The 21,863-nt window shown below is 40.6% G+C and overlaps 1 protein-coding gene across 1 annotated transcript in view; it reads right to left on the bottom strand.

Moving 5' to 3' along the window:
* DNAH5 (dynein axonemal heavy chain 5) overlaps nucleotides 1-21,863 on the bottom strand; it is a 240,303-nt gene that overhangs the window by 183,014 nt on the left and 35,426 nt on the right. Inside the window, exons 13-19 of the mRNA XM_049648271.1 lie at nucleotides 17,682-17,767; nucleotides 16,303-16,624; nucleotides 15,156-15,362; nucleotides 10,055-10,226; nucleotides 7,732-7,877; nucleotides 1,905-2,070; nucleotides 1,056-1,292 (exon numbers count right to left, since the gene is read on the bottom strand). Coding sequence (XP_049504228.1) covers nucleotides 1,056-1,292; nucleotides 1,905-2,070; nucleotides 7,732-7,877; nucleotides 10,055-10,226; nucleotides 15,156-15,362; nucleotides 16,303-16,624; nucleotides 17,682-17,767 — 1,336 coding nt within the window. The remainder of the gene's footprint in view (nucleotides 1-1,055; nucleotides 1,293-1,904; nucleotides 2,071-7,731; nucleotides 7,878-10,054; nucleotides 10,227-15,155; nucleotides 15,363-16,302; nucleotides 16,625-17,681; nucleotides 17,768-21,863) is intronic.

The raw sequence follows: 21,863 nt of genomic DNA, 5'->3' as shown, positions 1-21,863 counted from the left end.
ATGTAAACTGTTATCCAAAATACTGAGAGGGATGCTGTTCACATACCACCATGCCACCAAATTAAATGTTAAATGTAGTGTAAGGAAGCAAGGCATGAAGAACAAGAATAACTATCAGAATAAGGCAAAGTCAGAGCACATAACCAGTTGGGAAATTTTCAAATAAAACACCTTTCTACCACAGTGTGTATAATCCAAACTGGGAGCAGTGAAAGAGTGGAGAAGAAATAAGGTGTAACTCACCATTTATAACTAAGGGGCTTTTAAAGTTGCATGTAGGTATAAGTACCAGTATAGCATAGATATATAAATGTGGGGGTGTGTGTGTGCATGTGTGTCTGTAGCTTTATATAGTTGGAAATACCTGCAATATATACAGTTGGAAACACATGTGATTTAATATTCAGCATATCAACCAACGCTTGATAAGTTCTAATAATACCCTGGTGTTAAATAAAAGGATTATCTTCCCTTCCAAAGTGAAATAAAGCATAATAAACCATGCTACCAATCAAAAAATCCCTTCAATGTATCCACTTTTACTCATCTACTTTTAATTATTAAAGACGCTTCCCCTTAAATGCCAATATTCAAAATAAATAAAAAGGGTTTATTGCCCTATTATTTTTCTATTCTAATTAATATTTTATTTTAATTTTTAATGTAAAATGTAATTGCAGAATGTCTCTAGATTTGATGGATTTTTGTGGCTCATCTGGGAATACAACATGTGTTTCTGAACTGTGCTGAGGACAGGATGATTGTATTAAGAATGAGCAAACTAGCTGGAAAGTAGCAAATTGACCCAAAAATAGTAAAAACATTTTCTGTTTTGGAAAGTATGGATTAGTAAGACCTACTTCACAGAATTATTGGCATAATCAAAGTTCATAAAGTATAAACTTACATGGAGGCTGTTAGTAAATGGTGGATTTTTTTAATTATTTACAAATAGCAGGAATATACACACACACAAGCAGCAACCATGCCAGTAGGCATGCAACCCGCCACTCAAGCAGCAACCCGCCAGTAGGCAAACTGTGCAGAATTATTACCCCGGAAGTTCGCCATGTTGCAGGAATGAATGCGCTTGCGGATGGCCTCCAGCGCGTTTCTTGTAACTTTCAGAAGCGCATCCGTGTTTAGATGGTTAAAATGGGAGAGTAACCCGCAGGCTTCCTCTTCTAATATCTCAGTCTCCTTCTTCTTTCTCAGGATTGTCGCCAAAGGCAAGAGGCCTGCCGGGGCCTTGAGGGATGACGTCAAGGTGTCGGAATTTCCTTCTCTCTTTGCTGTTACAAGATGAGAAGATGGAGGGAGATGGAAAGAAAGAGAACCATCTATCGCAATTGAAGAGATACGATAAATTACGTGCAAGTTTAATCATACTTAGACGTCAGATTTCCTAGAAAGCGAGGAAGAGGAAATTGGGGCACCACGTGGGTTATTGGAGGCCTCTCTGCTCCACAGTGTGAGGAAACAGGAGGAGAGGCCTGAGCTATGGCTGAAAAAGCAAGACGGGGCCTCAGGGACTTGGGTTCTGATGCTCTCTCTTCTATCAACAGCCATAAAGCCTCGGAGGAATCACTTTCCTTCTCTGCCTGTCAGTGTCCTCATCCCCACGAAAGGTTTGCTTTAGGATAGACAGAGATCCTCTAATGGGAATTCCAATCCATCATCCATCCTACTTTACTGACAAGGTACATGCTTGTAGAATTTCACAAAAAAAATAATGGGACTAATGACAATAGGCTCAGAATCATAACTTCAGATTTATAAATGTCCTTATAAAATTGGGAGAGTGTTTACAGAAGTGTGAAAGTAACTGATATATAGCAAATGAAATTTTGGTTTTCAGTAATGCCCTTGGACAAGTAAGACCCTTCCATCACCCCATCTCTTACCTGAACTTTCGTTTTTTGAATCAGCACTATTTACATTAGATACTTTGTCACTTTCTTCTTTGGACAGAACTTCCACATCCAGCAACATATTTATTAGTTCATTCACTGCTTCCTCCACTAATGAGCTTTTAAAATTTAGTATCTGAGCACCATTTACACAAAGGTCCTACCAAAAAAAAAAAAAAAAGAAGAAGAAAAACAGTGTCATATTTGTTTATCTAGTTCTTTTTTTTCTAATGTTTATTTATTTTTTGTGTTTTGAGAAAGAGAGACAGAGTGTGAGCAGGAGAGGAGCAGAGAGAGAGGGAGACAGACTCCAAAGTAGGCTCCAGGCTCTGAGCTGTCAGCCCCAACAAGGGGCTCAAACTCACGAACCATGAGATCATGATCTGAGCTGAAGTTGGACACTAAACCAACTGAGCCACCCAGGCACCCCTGTTTATCTAACTCTTAAGACCATATCAGTACCAGTAGTAATGCCATAGATTTAGCCTCTAGATTGGATTTTGGCCTCCAATAATGCAGGGCCACACCCCTCACATTAATCCTGGCAGGCATGTAAAAGAATGCATTAAAGATAAGAAACCAACTTGATCAGCTCAGGTAGACCAAAATTATACTTACTTCTCCAACAGTAAAGAAAATACCTCCAAATGCTTATCATCAGCCTCTCTGTCCATGAAGCTTCCTTTATGTCACATCAATCTGCTCTAGTCGGCCTTCTTTCTCTCCTCACCTTTGACAACAAGCCATAGTCAGCCCCTAATTAATTTCAGATATTCCACTCCCCTCTCGTGAGATTCCATGTTTCTCAAGAATGAGATTTAACAAACATAAACTAATAATGATTGGGGCACTATGATCAGTTCTGTAGGGTGATAGATACAGATAGATAGATGATAGATAGATAGATAGATAGATAGAGACAGATGATGTAGACAGTCAGCAATTTACCACCTAGTTGGACAATAAGTCCATGCAATAATACACCCTGTTAGTTGGTCACAGTCTCTGGTTCCTTCCCAAGGCCCACCATTATTCATCTTGAAACTCTTCTAATGTGCTCATGGACCTTCTACTCCAAACGTCAGCTTCACGGCTCATTTACCTCCTCATCACCAATGACCTTCACCTCCACTCTGCTGCTGCAGGGCACATGGCATTTTGATACCATTTACATAGGAACATTCTGATGTGTCCTGAAATAAACTATTAAACTTCTTTATCATCAAATAAAGCATAAAATAAGAACTTCACTCCCAACTCACAACTTCACCCAACTACCAATCTCTATCCCTAGCCTTGAGACAATTATGAAAAAGAGGCAGGTCGGAGATTGGGTAAGGGATGAGATAGAGTTAGTACCATCTAGTAACAAGTAGAGACTCCAGCACCAAAATTCCTGGATTCAGATCCTAGTTCTGGGAAATCTTTGACTCCCAATCTGAAAATTAAGTGGTGATTATCGTAGAACCTACCTTATGTTATTGGGAATATTCCATAAGCTAATGTATGTACAATACTAGAATAGTGCCTGGCACAAAGTAAGTACTCAGGAAGTGTTTGTTTTTATTACTGGTCAGCAAAGCACACATAACCACAGGACCTACATTTGCCAAACTTGCTAATCTCATTCCATATAAATGAGCTCCTTATTTTCTGAGAGAGCACTAATATTTTTTAGAGTCTGTATCCTAAATCCTTTCACTGTACACACCCTTTCCTAATGACTTGCTTTCTCACTTCAACCATTCTCTCATCAGTATCCTTACCTCCATCACTCCCTCAGCCTTCCACTGCCCCAGCCGGGAGAAGCCCAACCCACATGAACCAGGTAACCAACCCTTTCCACTTGCATACACAAGTCAAGGCAACGCACGTACTTGGCACTGGGAATGTGGTCCCCAAATTCAGTCAGGCCCCTAATGCTACCCAGAATCATTCTACAGGACTACAGTCACATTCTTCTACCAGGCCCCATAATAGCTGTATCCTCAAATCTTTACACTGTCCTCTTCCATATACTCAGCTAGTGACCTTGATTTTTACAGCACAAAGCAAATAAAGGCCAAGACGTGGGGACTCACCCAAATCCCTGATCCCACGCCCTCATTCAGAAGATAAACTGGCCTCTATCATTAACCCCTTATCTTTTTTCAGTGAATGCGGTATGTCCCCTTCTGTTTAAGAATAACCACACAACGTGAGTTCTAAATCACAGACTCCCCTGCTTCCCAGACACCATACTTACTAGCCATTCCCTTTCTCCTTCCCCCTCAGCATAAGAACATACACCGTGAACTTTAACGCAACATCTTCCTCCAGCTACCATAACAAGTTTCTGCCTCGGGGCACTTATTGTTCCCTCTGCCTGGAATTCTCTTCCCCAAAGTTATTCCCAAGGCTTTCTCCCTCATTTCCAATGCTCAAATGTAATAGCAGAAGTCATCCCTGTCCATCAACATAAATCACAACTGTCTATCAGATACTCCTTTTCTTCATTACCCTCTTAATTTTTTTCTACTGAGCTTATCACCTCCTAACTTGTTGGGTTACTGGCTTTTTTGTTTATTTGCTCTTCTGAATCCTGAACTTGAAAACGGGCTCCATGAAGGCAGGGATTTCATCTGTCTTGCTCATTGCTGTATCCCCAAGTAAATAAATTCTGGGGCGTCTGGGTGGCTCAGTTGGTTAAGCCTCCGACTCTTGGTTTTGGCTCAGGTCATGCTCTTACAGTTTTTGGAATCGAGCCGTGTGTTGGGCTCTGCGCTGACAGCATGGAGCCTGCTTGGGATTCTCTCTCTCCCCGTCTCTCTGTCCCTCCCTCGCTCGTGAGCATGCACGCGTTCTCTCTCTCTCACTCTCTCTCAAAATAAATAAACTTTTTTAAAAAAGCAAACAAATTCAAGAGAAAGCATTCACTTAATTGGTAATCACTCATTTTGGTAACCAAAATGCAAATTAAGATTAGGTTCTATGATTCTGCTACTTAAACTGAAATGAATAAGTTATAATAATTTCAAATTATTTATTTCAAAAAATTGATTATATTTTATTTATAATAAATGTGTTGTTTTATTATATAACTTATAATAAAATCTCTGTTATAATTTATCACTATTATTATAAAACAGTATCTGTTGAAAGATAGTGAAATTGGTACCATTACGTCGCCGATGGCATTGGAAGCTGATGCCATCCCTTTGAAAAGCAAGTTGGCTACAAATATTAAGAGCTATTAAATGAAGCCACATTCTTTGATGCAATAATTTTGCTTTGAAGAAAGAAATAGTCCTAAAGGGGAAAACATGATACATATAAATATATTCATTGCAGCTCTTGGCAAAATAGCAAAACTTTGGAAACCACCCAAATGTCCAGCAACAGGGAATGAGTAAGTAAATTAAGGTACATGAACTCAATAGAATATTCTGAAGGCATCATTAAAAAGGTGGCTATAAAAGCCACATAGCAACATGAGAAATAGTTCTTGAAAAAACGTTAAGTGGGAGAGAAAAACACTATTCAAAATCTGCTGGAGGGGCACCTGGCTGGCTCAGTCATTGGAACACGCGACTCTTGATCTCAGGGTTGTGAGTTCGAGCCCCATGTTGGGTATAAAGATTACTTTAAAAAACTATTTGTTTAATCAAAATATGAGGCACCTGGGTGGCTCAGTTGGTGAAGTGTCTGACCCTTGATTTCAGCTCAGATAATGAATCACACTTTGAGAGTTCGAGCCCTGTGTCAGGCTCTGCACTAACAATGTGGAGTCTGCTTGGGATTCTCTTTCTGCCCCTCCCCTGCTTGTGTGCTCTCTCTGTCTAAATAAATTTTTAAAAAATAAATAAATAGATAATAAAAAACAAATCAAAATCTGCTGCACGTGTAGCAGGGGATCACAACTTTACTGAGAGGCATATAAAACAGTCCGTATACCCAAACTGTAACAAGCATGGTCTAAATGATTTAAAAAAAAAAAAAAAAAAAGTATTTTTCCCATTTTTAAAAGCTTGTGCTTAAATTTAAAAGAGATGTATTTTTATAGAATAATCCTACGAATAGGGGTAACATTAAAACCATGAAGCTAAGTGATTTCTCAGAGGGCAAGAGCATGACAAATGAGCAGGGGCGCGCGGGCAGGGGGAGTTTGGGGTGTAGACACAGCTGGTGAGTCTGAGAGAAGGAAGAAATAGGAATTTCTAAAATGCTGACATTTAATTTTGGTTATCTAGTAGTAATTTAATGTAAACTGAAGATTACCACATATGCAGAAAAGGTAACATGTGTTACCGGGACGGGACTGAGACTACTATTCTGCTTGGGACCTTGGTCTTTGGCTGGTGTCTGGGGGCCTGGATTTGGGGAAGGTTCCCACGGCTCCCCAGCTGGTAAGACTGGCTCACTGTGCCTACACAGCCTGTGCAAACAGTGTGGTTTATGCTGCATACCTGTTTTCCTTCTGGATACCTGGGATTTTGGTCCATGCTAGGCAGACGGTGCCTATGTGACCACACCCAATAAAAAGCTTGGGCACTGAGTTTCTCATGGACTTCCCTGAGCAGAAATGTTGCAAACATGTTGCTGCATTTTTGTTGCTAGAGAGAGAGTAAGCTCTGTGTGGCCCCTCATGAGAGTGAGAGAGCATAAGGAATGCACACATGCATTCCTCCAACCCCCCCCCCCCACCTCGTTTCCCTATGGCCTGGGTGTCTTTACTACATCACTCTAGTAAGTCTCAGTCTTTAGTGCAAGTAGGTGCTGACTTCCGGGAGTCTTTCTTACCAATCTTCCATTCTTTTTTGTTTTTTTAAGTTTATTTATTTTGAGAGAGACAGAGAGAGAGTGGGGAGGGGCAGAGAGAGAGAGCAGGGGACAGAGGATCTGAAGTGTGCTCTGTGCGCTCCGTGCTGACAGCAGCGAGCCCGATGGAGGGCTCAAACCCATGAACTGTGAGATCATGACCCGAGCCGAAGTCTGACACTCAACCAACTGAGCCGTTCAGACATCCCTTAATCGGCCATTCTTATAAATCATCCTTCTAGTGGGGGTGGTCTTGAGGACTCCTGACACACCATATCAAAATCATCACTGATGAATTCTTATCATCAGGATGCCCATCGAGAACACTGCAGTGATGCCAAAGTGACATTTCCAAAGGGCCAATTCATGGAACACCGTTTGTAGGATCTTAATCCTGGTATAAGGAAGAAAGTGTTCCATTTGGAAAAAAAAAAAAAAGTGTAAGAAATAATGGGTCAAAGCAAGTTACAAAGGCTCTCCCAGGAGATCTTCTGAAAGCTGTTATTTGAATATGTTAATGAGTGAAGAAGCTGCCAGGGTAACTGGGGGAACGGTCCTTACCCTGAGCAATCTCCACCCAGACCCAGCTTTCCCGGTTTCCTGGCAGTGACTCTGGAACTGTGTGCCATTGGACACCTGTTTGGGGAGCAGTGCTCCACAGAAATGTTTAAGGAAGAAATTCTGTCCTGAAGCTACTTAAAACAATCGCCTTATTAATTAGCACTAGCATACTGGAAGCTCTTCAACAAAATAGCTCTATTTTTCAAAAAATATGGAAAAAAACGAGAAATGCGTCCCATGGCAATTTCCCCTCCAACTGGTCTGAAAAGAAATGATCTGCTCTTCGTGTCTAAGTGACTCCTTAGATACGTTCCTCTTCGTTTTCAAATTACTGCCAGAAAGCTCTGCGTTTGATCACATCTATCACAGACCAGTTACAGACAGAAGAAAAATATGTAATTTATGCTTCGAAACATGCCCTTTATTTTAAAAATTTTAACAAAAACATCAATCTCCTAATAACCTTTGTCATCTGGAGGAACTCGGCGCAGGTAAGTGGCTCCTCCTGGGGAAGCCGGCAAAGCGGCGTGCTGCTCATTTCTTCCAGAATGGCATCAATGCGAAACTCCATCAGATCGTTGACTCTGTCAAGCAGCAATTCCAGGTCCTCTTTGGAAAAAATAAAAGTGAATACAAAGGATGAAGCACTTTTCTTTTTTCGAAAAAAAAAAAAAAAAATGTACACGGCCAAACTGCCGTGGTGAAATCAGGATTATGGTCACTGGGGACCGCTGTGTCTCTCTTGATTTTCTCACACTGTCCTTCCTCTAACTGGTTTCCCGGCTCTGGCTCTCTCAACCTGCCTCTCTCTGACTCAAGACTTCAAGGACTGGCTCGAATGCATCTCCCTCAGGAGGCTTCCTGTGACTCTGCACATATTCGAATTGCCCCCTCCTCCTGCGCTGGCACTGACCCCTGAGCATCCTTCTAGCTGTACGTGCGCCATATTGCCTACTCATCTACTCATGTGTCTCTTCTTCTTCTAGAATTCCTCCTTGTCATCCTTGCTTGTTCAACACAGCTCTGCACCTATTCCTCAGGAGGTATTCAACAGATAATTCTCTGTTAAGATTTTGTTTTTAAGTGATCTCTACACCCAACATGGAGCTTGAACTCACAACCCCGGGATCAAGAGTCACATGCTCCACCAACTGAGCCAGCCAGGCGCCCCAACAGATACTACTGAAGTGAAACAATTCCCTCGGTTTTTCTTTTACTGTTAGTATCATAAGGTACGTTTTTTTTAAGTTGTGCTGAAGTAATATTGAACACTAAGTTCCATAGACAGAAAGGTCAATTCCAGAGGAAATTAACACTTTTACATCAAAAGTAGGAATGATGGTTAATAAAGCTCTATCTAAGGGATAATATGGTTTTCAACGGATACCACAGAGTAAATTCTCTTTTCTTCTGATACGGTTTTCATCTAGGAAATGAAGTTAAAATTGAATACAGGCAAGTCCATGTCATATACTCATGATGTATCAAAGATGTAAAATGTTCCCTTAAATAAATACCTTTACTTCCTATAGAATAAGGCCTTAAAAGTTTTCAACCATTTCTAAGTTAATATCAAGATACCAAAAAGTTTTGCCTGGTAAGCTTATTTCCAACTAGAAGAGAGCCAACACTTTTAGGTAAGCATGAATGCTCAATAAAATTCTTTACTGTTTCTGATTCTATAAAGCTTCTTCGAGGACATCTGTGAGCCACCCCATCCCCCAAGATGTCCACACCCTAATCCCCTTCAAATGCTACCTGATATGGCAAAGGGGACTTTGCAGATGTGATCAAGTTAAGTATCTTGAGATGTAGAAACTGTCCTAAATTATCTAGGTGGGAATTATCTACACTAGGTGGGAGCAGTGTAGCCATAAGAGTCCTTATAAGAGGAAAGGAGGAGAGTCAAAGTCCACGGAAACAGAGAAACAGAGAGAAGGAGATTTAAGAATACTATGTTACTGGCTTTGAAGATGGAGTGACCATGAGCCAAAGGATGTAGGTGACCTCTGGAAACTGGAAAGGATTCTCTCCCCCAAAGCCTCCAGAAGGAACTATCTGTGTTGATACCTTGATTTTTAACTCCCTAAGAGTCATCTTGGACTTCTGACATCCATCTCAGATCCTTCATGTAAATCGCAAAAAGAAAACAGAATACGAGAACTAAGGAGAGCTTCTTTAGAAGCTAGCTCCTGTCCCAGGTAACATAATAATAAGACATCCAAATGCAAATATTCTAATCCTAATATTCTCTAGGGAGAATAGTACTAAAGTATAGCTTGGTAGAGCCTGTTCTAATTTGGTTGTGATAACTCTTATTATGAAGTTTTTATACCTTTTATTAAATATCTCCTTCTAGAATGTTAGCCTATTTCCTCCTGTTTTAGTTCCCAGGGAGCTGTATTTTGGAAAGAATATTGTTTTGGAGGCAAGGAAACTGGGTTCTAAACTCACCCTTACTGCTTACATCTATATCACATTAGCAGTCACCCAGCATCTCTGGATCACAGTTTTCCAACTTTAAATTGACCATCTTATTGAAAGTCGAATGTCCAATAGTAAGTATGATTTTTAAATGCAGTTAATCTCTGGGAGATAAAATTAAATAGTGAATTTCCAGGAAATTAATGAGTTCATGTATTTTGGTAAAATTCCCTAAGGAACAGCTTAAGAATAACGGTCTCACTTCATTATTTATACCCCAGTATCTAGAAGAAATTATACAATAGACGTTAAGAACGCAGCCTTTCAAAAATGAGAAATAATAACTATTCAGACAGACTTACTGATCTTCGCAAAAGTGTTTTTTAAGTACGTCTCAATGTTCAGTGATGTCCAGGTCAGTGCAGCCAAGCCAGGCTGGAGAGCTTCATCCACTTTAGCCAAATGAGGGACCATCAGTTGCTCTATGATGGGAGGCATTTTTGACTTCACTCTCTGGTATTCGGCCAGCATCATCTGCAATGAAATGGAGGTTAAATGATCAATGAATATCACACTTCTACTATCTCATTTTTTTCTTATCCAAAAGGATGGCTTTTAGTTAAAGTCCAGCTGTAGGGCTCCAACAGTAGCCTGGCAGGTAGAGTGGCCAAAACAACACAAGAATGGGAGAGGCAAAATCTCTCCCTAAATACAAATTCCTAATCCAACGAAATACAGCTGAGAGAAATTAAGAGTAGGAGTTTCTCACCCCTTCCCCTGCCCAAAAAGGGGAGAAAAGTTCTAAGGTCAAGTGACTTTCTAGACCAGGTTACCAGTGACTTAGTCTGTGCATCACTAAGCTCATTCATTCAACTTTGTATGCTGGCACCACCCACTTCCTGCTCCTCTGGGCAATTCCTGTGGACCATACTCATCACCCAAAATGCTGGGGTCACCAGAAATCTGCCTCAGCCCAAAGGAAACAAAAGCAAAAATGAACTATTGGGACCTCATCAAAGTAAAAAGTTTCTGCACAGTGAAGGAAACAATCAGCAAAACTAAAAGGCAAACAACAGGATGGGAAAAGATATTTGCAAATGACATATCAGATAAAGAGTTAGTATCCAAAAGCTATAAAGAACTTATCAAACTGAACACCCAAAAAACAAATAATCCAGTGAAGAAATGGACAAAAGACATGAAGAGACACTTTTCCAAAGAAGGCATCCAGATGGCTAACAGACACATGAAAAAATGCTCCACATCACTCATCATCAGGGAAATACAAATCAAAACCACAATGAGATACCACCTCACACCAATCAGAATGGCTTAATTAACAACTCAGGTAACAATAGATGTCAATGAGGATGTGGAAAGAGGATCTCTTTTGCACTGCTGGGGGGAATGCAAACTGGTACAGCCACTCTGGAAAACAGTATGAAGGTTCCTCAAAAAGTTAAAAATAGAACTACCCTACGACCCACGAATTGCACTACTAGGTATTTATCCAAAGGATACAGGTGTGCTGTTTCGAAGGGGCAGAGGCACCCCAATGTTTATAGCAGCATTATCAACAATAGTGGAAGTATAGAAAGAGCCCGAATGTCTATTGACAGATGAATGGATAAAGAAGATGTGGTATATATACACAATGGAATATTACTTGGCAACCAAAAAGAGTGAAATCTTGCCATGGATGGAACTAGAGTGAATTATGCTAAGCGAAATTAGTCAATCAGAGAAAGACAAATATCATACGACTTCCCTCATGTGAAATTTAAGATACAAAACAGATCAACATAAGGGAAGGGAGGCAAAAATAATATAAAAACAGGGAAGGGGACAAACCATAAGAGACTCCTAAATATAGAGAACAAACTGAGGGTTGCTGGAGGGGTTGTGGGTGGGGGGGATGGGCTAAATGGGTAAGTTAAGGGGCATTAAGAAGACACTTGTTGGAATGAGCACTTGATCGCTTCTCGGCCTTTTGGCTAAGATCAAGTGTGGAATGAGCACTTGAAGTTATATGTAGGGGATGAGTCACTGGCTTCTACTTCTGAAATCATGATTGCACCATATGCTAACTAACTTGGATGTAAATTCTAAAAAAGAAAAAAGAAAAGAAATCTGCCTCAGCCCATTGCTGGAATCATAAGCCAAATCTTTTTTTTTTTTTTTTAAGGTATCTATATATTTTTGAGAGAGACAGAGACAGTGTAAGAGGGGGAGGGCGGAGAAAGAGGGAGGAGACAGAATCCCAAGCAGGCTCCACGCTCAGCGCAGAGCCTGATGCAGGGCTCGAACTCACAAAACCATGAGACTGTGACCTGGGCTGAAACCAAGAGTCAGACACGTAACCAACTAAGCCACCCAGGAGCCCCACGCCAAGTCTTGATGTAAGACCCAAAGCATATAAGGAGTCAGGAACCAGCGTTGATCCCACCAAATGTCATGGCTTTAGGTATCATCTGTATGCCAAAGACAACTAAATTCGCATCTCAGCCCAGATCTCACTCCTCAAATCCAGAATCAAACAAGGCCTAAGCCTATTCAATATCTCCAATTGAATATATAAAAGACATTTCGATTTAACATGTCCAAAACTGAACGTTTGTTCTTCCCCAAAACCTTCTCTGCCCACAGCATTCTCCATCTCAGCTGATGGTGGCTTCTGTCTGTCTCTCCCACCCACAGGCAATCCATCAGGATGTCTTGTTTGTTCCACATTCAAGAGATCCTATATCTGACCTGTTTACCATATGCAGTGCTACCACTATCGCTGACTCTCCTCTAAATTACTGTAACGGTCTACCATTGTCTCCCTGCTTCCACTAATGCCCCGTACAGTCTGTGCTCAATTTAGCAACAAGAATGACCCTTTCAAAATGTAAATCAGCCTGGGTAATACCTCTGCTTACATAGCCACATGCCTTCCCATCTCATTCAGGGATACAAGTTCTTATGTTGGTCTACAAAGATCTACCCAATCTGGTCCCCATTACTTCTTTGATCTCATCTCTAATCATTCTTCTCATCCCTTACCTACTCTTGCCCTACTGTCATCCTTGCTGGTCCCTAGCCTCAGGTCCTTTGTATCCCCTTCAAATAATTACTCGAATGCCATCTTCTCAATTCAGCCTGTCCTGAATACCTACTTAATATTGTAAACCATCACCAAAAACCACCCAAACATTTTATCCTGTGTCCTGCTCCATTTTTTCCCATAGTGCCTATCACGTTCCAATAAACTATGTAATTTATCTATTTAGAATGTTCATTGATTATTTTCAGTCTTACCCAACTAGAATATAAGGACAAGAGTTTCTATAGAAAATTCTCTTCAAGAATTTTGTCTGCTTTGTCCAATGCACCTGAAAGAGTACCTGGCATATAGGAGGTGATCCATCAATATTTCCCTAATTTATTAATTAGTTGTTATCAGAAGGAGTGCTTGTGATTACAAACTCGTGGATTCTGTCCTACAATGAAATTTACCTGTTGTATAATATTGAACTGTGTTAGTATTCTGTTCATATATTACCATTTGATAAATTTTTTTAATGTTTATCTTTTATTTTTGAGAGAGAGAGAGAGAGAGAGAGAGAGAGAGAGAGTGCAGGGGAGGGACAGAGAGAGAGAGAGAGACAGAGTGCAGGGGAGGGACAGAGAGAGAGGGAGACACAGAACTTGAGGCAGGCTCCAGGCTCTGAGCTGTCAGCACAGACCCCAATGTGTGGCTTGAACTCACGGACCAGTCCGTAAGATCATGACCTGAGCCGAATCGGGACACTTAACTGAGTAAGCCACCCAGGTGCCCCATACATTACCATTTTAAATAAGACTAAAAGTACTTGCAGCCTACCTTTTTTCATAATGTTAGTATTAATAATAATTAATTATAAGTAAATTTAATGTACTTCTTAAATACAATTGTTTTTAAGCTCATATTTGTAATGTGCATGTTGATATTGTTTGTCATTAGATCAACGTTTACCCAAATGTTTTCCCTGAACTACTAGCCCTAAGAGATTCTACAAGGAAAAGTGGTCCCTGGATGAATAAGCTTGGAAACCACTGTATACGTGATCCCCCTTCTTGGAAAGTCACAATTAAAATTAATAATTCTGCAAAAACCACAAGAAAGAAGTAAGAAACCCAACGGACTTTGTGAATTTTGTTAAACCCAACATTTCCCAAATGGACCACATAATCCTTTCTTCATACAATACTTTTCTGCAATTTCTCTATATCCTTTCAATTTCCATGAAAACCACTTTGAAAAAGCCTATGTTGGATGGTTCTATTAGCAGCTACTTATACATTTCCTCAATCAATTATCCACGGCTTATCTATTTTCAATGCCCATCACTTATTCTACCTGGAAAGCAAATCAGCAGACCTTCTACCTCTCACCTTAATCCTTTAACCCCATGAGATATTATTCATTTATTCATTTTATAGATGACAAACTGAGGCTTCAAAGGGTAAAACAATTTGCCCAAAGATAATGATTTGTATCCAGATCAAACTGGTTTTAGAATCCATTCTCATGACTATTAGTCTATGTGGGCTCATTTTCTTTCCTGTTTGAACTACACTCCAAGGAACAGAAGAAGAAAACAAGCTCTCAGCATAACTGTGGGAACCTGCGAGCTCTGTTAAATATTCAGCACGATAACTCTGCAACATCTGAGGTGGTCCTCCAACCTACCGAAATATCTGCTCTTACCAGTTACTCATGTTGCACACTTGTCCTCTTCTGTCAGACCCATTAACATTGGGGCAACCCGTAGCCTTCTACTCCACTTTATCTACATTCTCTTCCTTGGAGATCTCATCCAAGACAATAACATTAAATACCAACTATATTTTAAGTTTATCTATTTTTTTTATTAATCTCTACACCAAATGTGGGGCTTGAACTCATGACCCCAAGATCAAGAGTTGCGTGCTCTTCCCACTGAGCCAGCCAGGTCCCCCTAAATGCCAACTATATTCTTAAAATTCTCAAAAATAAAAAAATAAATTTAATAAAAATAAAACTCTCAAAACTATGCCTTCCACTTTGACTCCTCCACTCTACTCCAGACTTACATATCTATCTGCATGGATAATACTTCCACTTAGATCTCTCAAAATCATCTTCTACTTCAGATGGACATTATTGATTTCCTCCTGTAGTTAGTTTTGACGATAGTTTTATCGTAAAAACTATCATGCCTTTCGCTCCCACTTGAATTCTTGCAATGTCTTCCTGGTGCATTCAAACTTATAACCTGGGTTTACATGATCGGTGATGAGCTGGCCTCCACCTTCCCTACAGTCACATTCCTTCTCAATCTCCACCTCAGTCATCCTGAGCACTTGCTATCCCTCAATAGTGACATACCACCAGATTTTTTTTTTTTTTTAATGCAAACTGGGCCTAGCCAGAAACAGGAAAAAATTAAAGTACCATACCTTCATGTTACTGAAGTTCTTTTTGTATACATCCCGTTTCTGGAACAGGGCAGCCGCCAATGGTGACACTTCCAGACCCATCTGTGACATGCACTCTGTCTCTCTAAATAAGGTTAATATCTGTGGGTCAAAGTTTACAAACAATTCCCCCGTGCCTGGAGCCTTCACCAATAAAGATGCCTCAAGTCCTATGTGAATTTCTTCAATCTGTGTCAAGAGATCAACATTTTTACTATTAGAAAGTTCAGCGCCTCGACAGGGGGTCTAGCTCAGTCATTTCTGGGAATGATGACCAGTAAGTGTTCTTCCTTGGATTTGAGCTGCTCAAACCAAAGACGACACTCTTCTTCCAAGGTCACTTTCAGAAAAGTGCCTTCGAGCTCTTGGTAGTGATGCTGTGCAGTCAATCTGACAAAATGCCTGGGTCATGACCCTCTCACACCCAACAGGTAAGTGGACACTGCAGAGGCTTCTCAAAACCCGTTTAGCTCCCTGATACCGTCGTGCCCAACTCATTATTCTTCCTAATAAAAGTTTTATTCAACCCACTAAATTCTGTTTTAGTTATCTAGAGAAACTATGAATACCACCATGGAGACCTCTCTGTTATTGGCTCAGGCACCAAGAGCTAAACCAGGAAAATGGGCTAGCATTTTAGGGGGCCTGTAAGGCTGAATTTCATCCTCTGAGATACTTCCCGTCAGTCTGCAAAGACATACAAGAGTGGGTAGGGTATGAAATACAATTTGATGAACCTAGGATAACCAAAGAAAATTTAAGATTTCGCTTTACAGAGACATACTAATGTTTAGCGACACATCAAGGAAGTTAATGGATTCGAAAAAAGTCAGAAATCCTAATCGACTAGGTAAAAGAACCAATAAACAGGATCTTCTTTCTCTCTTAGGAGTTTGTAAATTAAATAAAAATGAGTTTCTGTTACCTGCCTTATAATTTTTTTCAAAATCAATCATTATTTTTCTTCATGGACAGATTATACTCTTTGACTGATTACCTACATTCAATGAAACCTGTCTTATGAAATACCCACAAATACAACTTTCTACAGGAATAAAATGCTAGCAGAGGGTTTCCTCTTGACCTGGCAATGAAGACGTCTTTGAAGGGCACACATGTAGAGACTCACTTGTTGAAGCCATGCCCTGTGGTAGAGAACTTCAAACTCCAGGAGGACTTTGGCCACCCTGTTGTAACAGCGAATCACAGGCTTGGCTTCAGCTGTCTGTAGCACAGCCGGGTGCTCCTGGAAAAGCTGCATTGGTTGCTGAATCCTCTGGAAGAGCTGTCGGGCCCACAAAATCTTCCCAGCAATGGGAGGCTGATCTCGACCCAAAGGAGGATCGCATTTCTGCTTTGTATACAGCTTGGAGATCATATCGACGTCAGCCCCATAGTTTTCAAGAATACGCCGATATTTGTCATCAATACCAAGATTAGGTATATTCAACCTGAAAAAAAACAAAAAGTGAATGGTTTGAATGAATGGGAAGATACCTAGCAATCTCCTTTATTAAGATTTATTTTAGGGGCACCTGGGTGGCTCAGTCAGCTGAGCGTCTCTGGATCTCAGCTCAGGTCATGATCTCATGGTTCATGAGTTTGACCCCCCACATCAGGCTCTGCATTGACAGTGCAGAGCCTGCTTGGGATTCTTGCTCTCTCGGCCCTTCCCCCACTTGCACACTCTCTCTGTCTCTCTCCCTCAAAATAAATAAATAAACTTTAAAAAAAAAAAAAAAAAAAAAAGGTTCATTTTAAAACCTATGGCAAAGGAGGGGTCCCTAGCTGACTCAGTCAGTTGAGCATCTGACTCTTGATTTTAGCTCAGGCCATGATCCCAGGGTCATGGGATCGAGCCCCACATCAGGCTCTGTAATGATACTGCAGAGCCTGCTTGGGATTCTCTATCTCCCTCTCTCTCTGCCCCTCCCCCGCTCACTCTTTTCTCTCTCTCTCTCTCTCTCTCTCTCTCTCCCTCTCTCTCTCAAAATAAATAAATAAACATTTTTTTAAAAACATACAGTAATGGAAAAAAATGAGATATTTGGTTGGCATATTTAAAAAATCAGAATAGTATCAATCCATCCATTATCTCAATAAAGTGGCTTTAAATAATAGTATTGGGATGCCTGACTGGCTCAGTAGAGCATGTGACTCTTGATCTCAGGGTCACAAGTTCAAGCCCCACATTGGGCATAGAGTTTACTTAAAAAAAAAAAAAAAAAAAATAGTATAAATCCTTAAAATCTAAGCAAAACCATTAACCTGGTAAGAATTTTTTTTAATTACTTAAACATTAAGTAATATTATGATAGACAATCTCTTGGTAGTTCAAAGCTAACTGGAAATAAAACAAACTCTTAACATCTGAAGAACTTAAAAACTCTGACCTTGTTATGCAGACTGTCGAGAAAGGATTTTAATTAATAATAACAAAATAAGCTAAACTGTGTTCATATGGCCCCAGTTTTAGAAGACAGAATAGAATCTGTTTCAAATTTTTACCTTTCAAATTTCTTTAACATACTTAGAGCTTGATTTGTGTTCTGAATCTTTTCAAATGTAACATCCATGAACTTCTGCAAGTCGTTCTGAAATAGAGTAAAGTCTGATTGTAAACAGTGAATTCTCATTGGAAAAGTCCTCTTTCCTTTAATTTTTTTAGAGTACACATTCTTTAGTTTCAGATGTACAACATGTTGATTGAACCAGCACTCACCACATAGGTGTGGCCCACCGGCTGTCACCATAAGTTATTATAATATTATTGATTTTAAAAAGTCCTGTTTAGCAACAAGACAGAAGAGTTCCCCATTCTCTACGAGCACATATAATATAGGAAAAAGCATAACAGAAAATTTAGTCCTCCCCTGAGCTTGAAAGATAAATGCCCAGAAGCCATAACAAAGAGGGTCTTGAAAGCCAGGGCAATCACAGGAGCTGGCACGAAGTCAGGCTCCATCGGCTTGGGTCAGATACAGGGCCTGGGGGGCAGGAAGTGGGGTTTTATCTCAATGTGGGTAGAGAAGCTGTGGGGTCCTAACACTCTCAACAGATCGCTGTGGAAAGCCACAGCCCTTGAAATGCAGCAATAATTCTGTCCACAAGGTAGGGAAAGCAGCATGGGGGCTTGCCATCTGCCCAGAGTCATGAATGGATGAACCAGGCCCCCTGAATCAGGATCCCGCACCTCCTCTGTAAAGGGCCAGACGGTAACTTTTTTCAGCTTTGTGGGGCATAGGTCTCTTTCACAACCACTCACCTATCACCATATGCAGAGGCAGCCATAAACAATCCATAAGCAAAGATGCAGGGAGGGTTTGGCCCTTGGGCATAGTTTGCTGATCCCTGCCCTAGAGCAAATGAAATCCTATGTCTGCACCACACCTAAAAGAGGCATCTGAGTTTAAACTACACATGAGATGGGGGGTGGGGGAGGGGCAGTGTCTAACCCAAGAAATTAATATAACAGCTAGTCTGGAATAGCGAACCCACTGGGGCCCCAGCAGAAGAAATGCCAAACTACTCTGTAGAAACACTTCCAGAGCCCAGGAACGTAAAACCACTACAGAAAAAGAGATTAGTAAGTAATTCCTAAGAATTTCAAAAGGAATGACTTAAATACCAAACTTTGAAGAAATACCTCTTTCATTAAGCCCTCAGATCGATTTTCCAAAATGATTTTCATGATGAGTTGTCCTGAGAACCTCACATATCTTACACTATCGTACAATTTTATGTAAAAAAAAAAAAAAAAAAAATCGCACCAAAAAATGAAGCACATGATTTATTCTTGGTCATTCTAAGATTTAGTACAGTTGTCATTACAATCTAAATTGAGTTCATTAAAGACAAAAAAAATATTTCATTATTTTCTATCTCATGCTTCAAGGTAAAGGTGCAACCAATTCTTCTCAATTTTACCAGACGAAAATTTTGAGCCTCTACAATTCTAAAGGGATCATTAACTTACACACAACTGGGAAGCCAGTTGCATATGCACTGAGAATTAGTACCAAGATGAGCTTGACTGTACACAAATCATTTGGCAAGACCAGATGGAAATATCCAGGACACCACTGGAAACACTGAACACTTGAAGAAACATTGCTACCTGGGGGGGCTCCCTACCCCATTCAGCAAAGTCCCAAAGCTGAAGGATCACTACACCTATCACAATACATTCTTGCTCTCAATACTTCTCACTACTCCTACTAAAACTATATATACATATATATATACACACACACATATACCATCTTACATATGTTATATATTACACGTATATTAAGTGGCGCTATTTCTTCTGCAAAAACCACATCTTAGGATTGAGAAATTGTCCTGCACTAAATAGTACAGTTAGCCTAACTAAATAAACATTCAAATGTTGTCACTACATTAAAAAAAAAAAAAAAAAAAAAAAAAACTGGGTATAAACCATGCACAACCAGAATATTTGCAATGCCTCCATTACCTCCCTAGAACTACAGACAGCAGCTTTACTGAGCCCTAACATTTGCACCTGGTTTTCCTTGCTTTCCTACCCTGTGGCTTCACAAAGGCCTATGCTAAGCTCTGTGTGAATATTTAAGACCTTGAATTAGTCTTCTTTTCTCTCTTCCTTAGGCCCATTCTGAGAGTCTTATGGAATCTGGCCATGGAATCTTCATACTAGTCCTCTTACAAGTTCTGGGCTCTCAGGTCCTTCTCAGTCTTCTCTTGCCTCAGCTTGACATCTCAACAGCTGGTCCTTTGCTAAATACTGCCTTCCTCTGCCTGCTAGGCTCTGCCTGCCAGACTTCTAATGGCTCACCTGGTTCCAAGGCATTCGCTCTCTGACCTGTTAGCACCAGCATGAACCAGGATTCCAGGCTCTGATCCCCTGGACACAACCCTGATCAAAATCACTCATGTACTGCCCCCCCCCCCCCCCCCCACCACCACCACCCATGCCCTCCAGTCTTTATCTTGGAGACACCAGTTACTGGTCCCCTCTATCTCTTATCTCCAAGGCTCATCACCTCTGTCCCCAACTCTAACCAGAGCTGTAGGAAAGTCAGTATTTTCATCCTGATTTTATAGAGACAAGGGCTGAATTCAGTGAGAGTGGGTGAGTAATTTAAAGGAGAAAGGCAGGGGTCTCCTGAGTGCTTCAGTCAGTTGAGTGTCTGACTCTTGATTTTGGCTCCAGTCATGATCCCAGGATCATGGGATCGAGCCCCTCATCAGGCTCCACACTGAGCATGGAGTCTGCTTGGGATTCTCTCTCTCCCCCTCTGCCCCTCTCCCCTGCTCACATTCTCTCTCTCTCTCTCTCTCTCTCTCTCTCTCTCTCTCAAATAAAAAAATTAAAATTAAAAAATAATAATAATAAATTAAGAAGAAAGGTTAAGAAAAAGAGAATGGAGGGGCACCTGGCTGGCTTAGTCAGTAGAGCATGTGACTCTTGATCTCAGAGCTGTGAGTTCGAGCCCCACATTGGGTGTAGAGATTACTTAAAAATAAAAATCTTGGCAAACCATAAGAGAACAAACTGAGGGTTGATGGTGGGGGCGGGGAGTGGAAATGGGTGATGGGCACTGAGGAGGGAACTTGTTGGGATGAGCACTGGGTGTTGTAAGTGATGAATCATAGGAATCTATTCCCGAAGCCAAGAACACACTGTATATACTGTATGTTAGCTAACTTGACAATAAATCATATTTTTTTTAAAAATCTTAATCTTGGCATGTTAAAAAAATATATGTACCTTGAAACCATATGGAGAAATAAAGATCTCAATAAAGGCAAATACACGAGCAATTATAAAAATAAATAATAAACAAATAAATCTTTTAAAACAATAGAAAGAGACAAAGAAGTCAAAGGAAAAATTGGTCATTCAACCAAAGAAACAAGTAGACCACGTCTGAGGTGTAAGATGAGATAAACAATAGTGTTGAATTAAAAAAAAATTATGAGAATAGGCACTAGTAATCTACAACTAATGCTTTAAAGCCAGGCTGTAGGGCATTTATAAAATTATATTCTTGGTATTATATAAAGTAAGCACAGTCTTTTTTTTTTTTTTTTAATTTTTTTTTTTTTTTAACGTTTATTTATTTTTGAGACAGAGGGAGACAGAGCATGAACGGGGGAGGGTCAGAGAGAGAGGGAGACACAGAATCTGAAACAGGCTCCAGGCTCTGAGCCATCAGCACAGAGCCTGACGCGGGGCTTGAACTCACGAACCGCGAGATCGTGACCTGAGCTGAAGTCGGACGCTTAACCGACTGAGCCACCCAGGCGCCCCTAAAGTAAGCACAGTCTTGAAAAGGTTTCCCCACTCCTCTGGTGTCCCCCACCCATGTCTGTTCTAGCATCAGCCTCCTCTCCAAAGCCTCCTCTCTGAAGCTCCACCAGTCCCAGCCAAGCAGAAGACAGGGGTATTCTCCTAGGCTCACATCCTACCCTCACGGGTCGCCGCAATTATCAAATCCTACCTGTGTTCCAGGCCTGTCCTGTAAGTTGCCCTGGGACTTCTTTAGAATATGTCTTTTTATCTTTGAATCCTCACTTCCGGGCACGGTATCAGAATATTACATTTTTAGAGTTGGCCATTTTAGCCACTATTTGCCCTTCCTTAAATAAGGTACTCATTATTCTAACATATATGAGCTTATATTTTAACCATATCACGTCTGCCGC

This window comes from Panthera uncia (assembly GCF_023721935.1).
Source record: "Panthera uncia isolate 11264 chromosome A1 unlocalized genomic scaffold, Puncia_PCG_1.0 HiC_scaffold_17, whole genome shotgun sequence".
Lineage (NCBI taxonomy): Eukaryota > Metazoa > Chordata > Mammalia > Carnivora > Felidae > Panthera > Panthera uncia.
Note: the sequence above shows the minus strand (reverse complement) of the source record. Positions and strands in the feature narration are given on the sequence as shown.